This window comes from Nicotiana sylvestris, chromosome 6, assembly GCF_000393655.2.
Source record: "Nicotiana sylvestris chromosome 6, ASM39365v2, whole genome shotgun sequence".
NCBI lineage: Eukaryota > Viridiplantae > Streptophyta > Magnoliopsida > Solanales > Solanaceae > Nicotiana > Nicotiana sylvestris.
This window is the reverse complement of record NC_091062.1, coordinates 109298280-109302604: the sequence shown is the minus strand read 5'-3', so window position 1 is coordinate 109302604 and position 4325 is coordinate 109298280. Positions and strand designations below refer to the sequence as shown.

The following is a 4325-nucleotide window of genomic DNA, read 5'->3' as shown; positions in this document are numbered from 1 at the left end:
CCGAGATGATATGATGGGATTCCCTTAGAGGCTTGATGATGTTATGAGCACATGTACCTATGCACTGACATGACATTCATATGAATATGCATGACATTATAAGTATTTCATGATTTGCAGAGTTATCCAGACTTGCAGGTCGAGTCTTTTACTCCATATTTCTCTCATGTCTATTATTTACTGATTTTCATTCCTTACATACTCGGTACATTATTTATACTAACGTTCCTTTTTCCTGGGGATGCTGCATTTCATGCCTGCAGGCCCCAATAGACAGGTCGAGACTTCTCCAAGTAGGCTATTAGCTCAGCGGAAGATGGTGCGCTCCATTTGCTCCGGAGTTACTTGTTTGGTCAGTATGATCTAAACGTGTAGTGATGTGTACGGCGGGGCCTTGTCCCGACCTTTATGATTAGTATGTACTCTTAGAGGCTTGTAGACAGATGTCATGTATACGGGTATTTGTATGGCCTTGTCAGCTTATATTTAAAGTATATAATGGATCACATTGGCGTTATACGTTCGTATGTCATATGTATTAGTCCATATATCAGGTTGGGTCGTTCTATGTCGGGTATTCCTTCATGGTTACTCTGGTTGTATCATGACACGCCTTCTGGACCACTTATCCATGATGATGTAATAAGAAAGATATGTTACGTTGGTACTCGGTTGAGTAAGGTACCGTGTGCCCGTCGCGACCCATCGGTTTGGGTCACGACAACTTATATTTTTGTAGCTTTGGACTATGTGTCAAAATGGGTTGAAGCTGTGGCTTTGCCCAATAACGAAGCTCGAAGTGTGGTGGCATTCTTGAAAAAGAATATCTTCCCAAGGTTTGGTACCCCAAGGGCCATTATTAGTGATGGGGGTTCGCACTTTTGCAAATGGTCTTTTGATACCTTACTCACCAAGTATGGTGTCAATCACAAAGTCTCGACCCCCTAGCATACTTAAGCAAACGGACAAGTTGAAGTCTCCAACCGGTAGATCAAGAGTATTTTGTCAAAGACTGTGAATGCCAACCAGATGGATTGCTCTATAAAACTTAATGATGCTCTTTAGGATTAAAGGACGGCCTACCAGATGTCGATTGGGATGTCTCCATATCGATTGGTGTTTGGGAAGGCATGTCATCTTCCGGTAAAGCTTGAGCATAAGGCCATGTGGTCTTTGAAGAAGTTGAACCTTGAGTGGGATGTCACTGCAAACCTAAGAGTGGCACATTTGAATGAGCTTGATAAATTCCGATATCATGCCTACACAAGTTCGTCCCTTTACAAGGAGAAGATGAATTACCTCCATGACAAGTACATCCACAACAAGGAGTTTAAAGAAGGTGATCTTGTGCTATTATTCAATTCCCGGTTATGGATGTTTTCGGACAAGTTGAAGTTAAAATGTACTGTCCCATTTGAAGTGGTGAATGTAACTCTCTTTGATGCTCTAGATTTTAAAAATAAGAATGATGAGGTCTTTAGTGTCAATGGGCACCGGGTTAATCATTATCTTGGCAAGGTTGATGATGGCCACATTGTGGCGGTTCTCCATTTCAAATGATTGGTAATCTGCATCGTGTCGCGATGTTAAATCAGGCTCTTCTTGGGAGGCAACCCATGTGTCTTTTTCTTTTTCTTGGTTTTCTTCTTTAGATTAGATAGACTTTGTTTTGTGCTAACTAGTTTTGAAGCATATGCAAGAATGGGTGTGCATTGCAGTGACTGTGCAAGAAAAATTGGCTAGGTGTCACCAAAGTGCGGACCGCACAAAAATTATACGGACCGCACAATCACTCTGCGGCCACACAATTCTGTGTGTGGTCGCACCTGGAAGATCAAAAATGCATGCTCTATGAAGTTTGGCCTATCAAAGTTCCTTAACAATTTGCGACTACACACAAAATTGTGCGGTCTACACAAATTCTGTGGCCACACTCACTTTTGTGCGGTCCACAGAACTCCTTCACAAGAACAGGTAAAGAGTGCGGACCGCACTCAAAATTATGCAGCCACACTCAGGTAAGAACGGGTCAACCTATAAATAGGGATTTTTATAATGTTTCACACTTTACACTCTCTAACCTCTAGAGTCCTAAGCAAGCAAAGTGCACATCTCATTAGTTTTCAAACTTCAAGCATTTCATCTGTGTAGATTCTCACCTATATCCTTCATTACTGGTATGTTCATTACATCTTTAGATTTTTCATCTTTTCTTAGTTTTGTTCTTTTGTCTAGGGATATGTTCATGCCTAAAAAAGTCAATTGTTAATAATTTTTGCTTAGAATCATGTGGGTAGTACCTTAGCTGTTGATTGGGGCCTGGGTAAGTAGCTAATCATGCTTAATTGATAGGTCCCTGTCTAATTCTTGCAAAACTCATATGAATCATACAGTTAGTGCTGTGTAAATTCAAATTGTTCGGCCGCACACATTTTTGTGCGGTCCGCAGTCCCTTAACTTAGGGCATCTTTGTGCTTGAATTATGCGGACCGCACTCAAAAATATGCAGTCCCCAGTGAAATTGTGTGGTCCGCATCAAAATTATGCGGTTCGCACTGATGAATGGTCAGAAAACCTAGTATTCTGAACCTGGGGTTGTGCGGCTATATTCAAAATTGTGCAATCCGCACTTTTGGTTGTGCGTCCGCACTCACTTTTGTGCGGTCTGCGGCCGCACTCACTTTTGTGCGGTCTACACTACCTCTTCTAAGACTGCTTTTTCAACAACTGGCATGCAACTGTCAAGCATGTATTTGAGTCATATGAACCTAAACTCTAACTAATTCATATTATTATGAATTTGTATACGGTCAAAATAATATGCCTCTGATTTATAGGCTCGAGGGTCCATCCCAGGCCCGATTTCGGGCGAGGTCGAATTCGAGACCGTTGGACCAGACTCGATCTCGAAAACAGGGTGCAATGCCCTGAGATAATAGTACGAGGAATACCGGGGCCAAATATGCTAGACCCCGAAATAATACCATTATGGACTTGTAACAAAATGAGCTAGATTCCTGCCACATCCCCAAGATCACGACGTAAATCCCGGAATAGGATTGTACGATTCTGTATTAGGCGGTTAGACAGTTGTACCAAGAATATTCTTTACTGTAAATAGAAATATACCTTATTTAGGGTTCCCCTATTATATAAAGGGGACCCCAATCATTTGTACAATCATCTAATCATTGAGCGAAGAATATACTCTCTACTTTTTCGCCTACTGTTCATCAGAATTGTCCTTAGCTCTACTATTCTTACTTTACTTTTCTTGCCTAATTGTTCTTATTGTTCTAAACTCACCTCGAGGTCACTACTACTGAGTAACATTGGTTTGATTTACTTATTTATTTCATTTCTACTTCATATTTCTTGGTTATTAATTGGTATTGAACTAAATCACATATCTTTAAAACCACTAATCAAATTTAATTGTTAATCATATTTATGAGGTAAACAGTTTGGCGCCCCCAGTGGGGCTAAAGATAATAGTGATTATTTCTTTACTGATTCTCATTACACACGTTATTTTTACACTTTTTCTTGTCAAGATTTTTTGATTCCATGGCTAAACATGTCTAGTTCACAAAACACACATGTTCATGACAACAAAGGTCTCGGAGAAAATAGCAATGCAGGGGTTGGCGTATTACCGATAAACCCATGGGAAGTGCCAAATGTGGAACCAGTTGATGTTAGTTCGCACAATTCATTGAATGCATATCTAGGCGCGGACCCCGAAGGAAATATACATAGGGAAGCCCGGTCTAGTGGCCAAAGAATGCAAGGAATGGGAGATGGGGGAATTAGCTCCAACTGATATTTGAGATGCTGCAAGCTCAACAATTCGCCATCGCTCAACTTTAGAGTCAGAATAAGACTCTGAATACAGCTAAACCAGTAAACTCTCGACGTACAGAACTGGCGTTTGAAAGTCTAGATGAAAGCGGCTCGGGGACTGACCCCACAATTATGAGAATGCTCGAAGATCTCACTAAGAGGGTCGAGTCCGGAGAAAAGTAAATTGAAGACAATGACAAAAAGGTGGAAACTTATAACTCCCGTATTGAACAAATACCGGGAGAACCTCCACTTTTGAAAGGTTTAGACACCAAAAAATCATACAAAAACCATGCCCTCAGAGTGCGGCTCCGATACCTATTCCCAAAAAAATTTACATGCCTGATATACCCAAGTATAACAGAACAACCGACTCCAACGAGCATATTATTTCATATACTTGCGGGATCAAGGGAAATGATTTGAATGACGATGAGATCGAATCAGCCTTGTTGAAAAAGTCTGGAGAAGCACTATCGAAA

The 4325-nt window shown here is 40.9% G+C and overlaps 1 protein-coding gene across 1 annotated transcript; it reads left to right on the top strand.

Annotated features, from left to right (window-relative positions):
• Positions 1 to 1086: 1086 nt before the first annotated feature.
• LOC138871083 (uncharacterized) lies at positions 1087 to 1560 on the top strand. The gene has a single exon (XM_070148936.1). The coding sequence runs from the start codon at positions 1087 to 1089 to the stop codon at positions 1558 to 1560; it is 474 nt and encodes a 157-aa protein (XP_070005037.1).
• Positions 1561 to 4325: the final 2765 nt, after the last annotated feature.

What these genes read in the sequence shown, in the direction of transcription:
- LOC138871083 (XM_070148936.1), top strand. Translation starts at nt 1,087, where the DNA reads ATGTCGATTGGGATGTCTCCATATCGATTGGTGTTTGGGAAGGCATGT.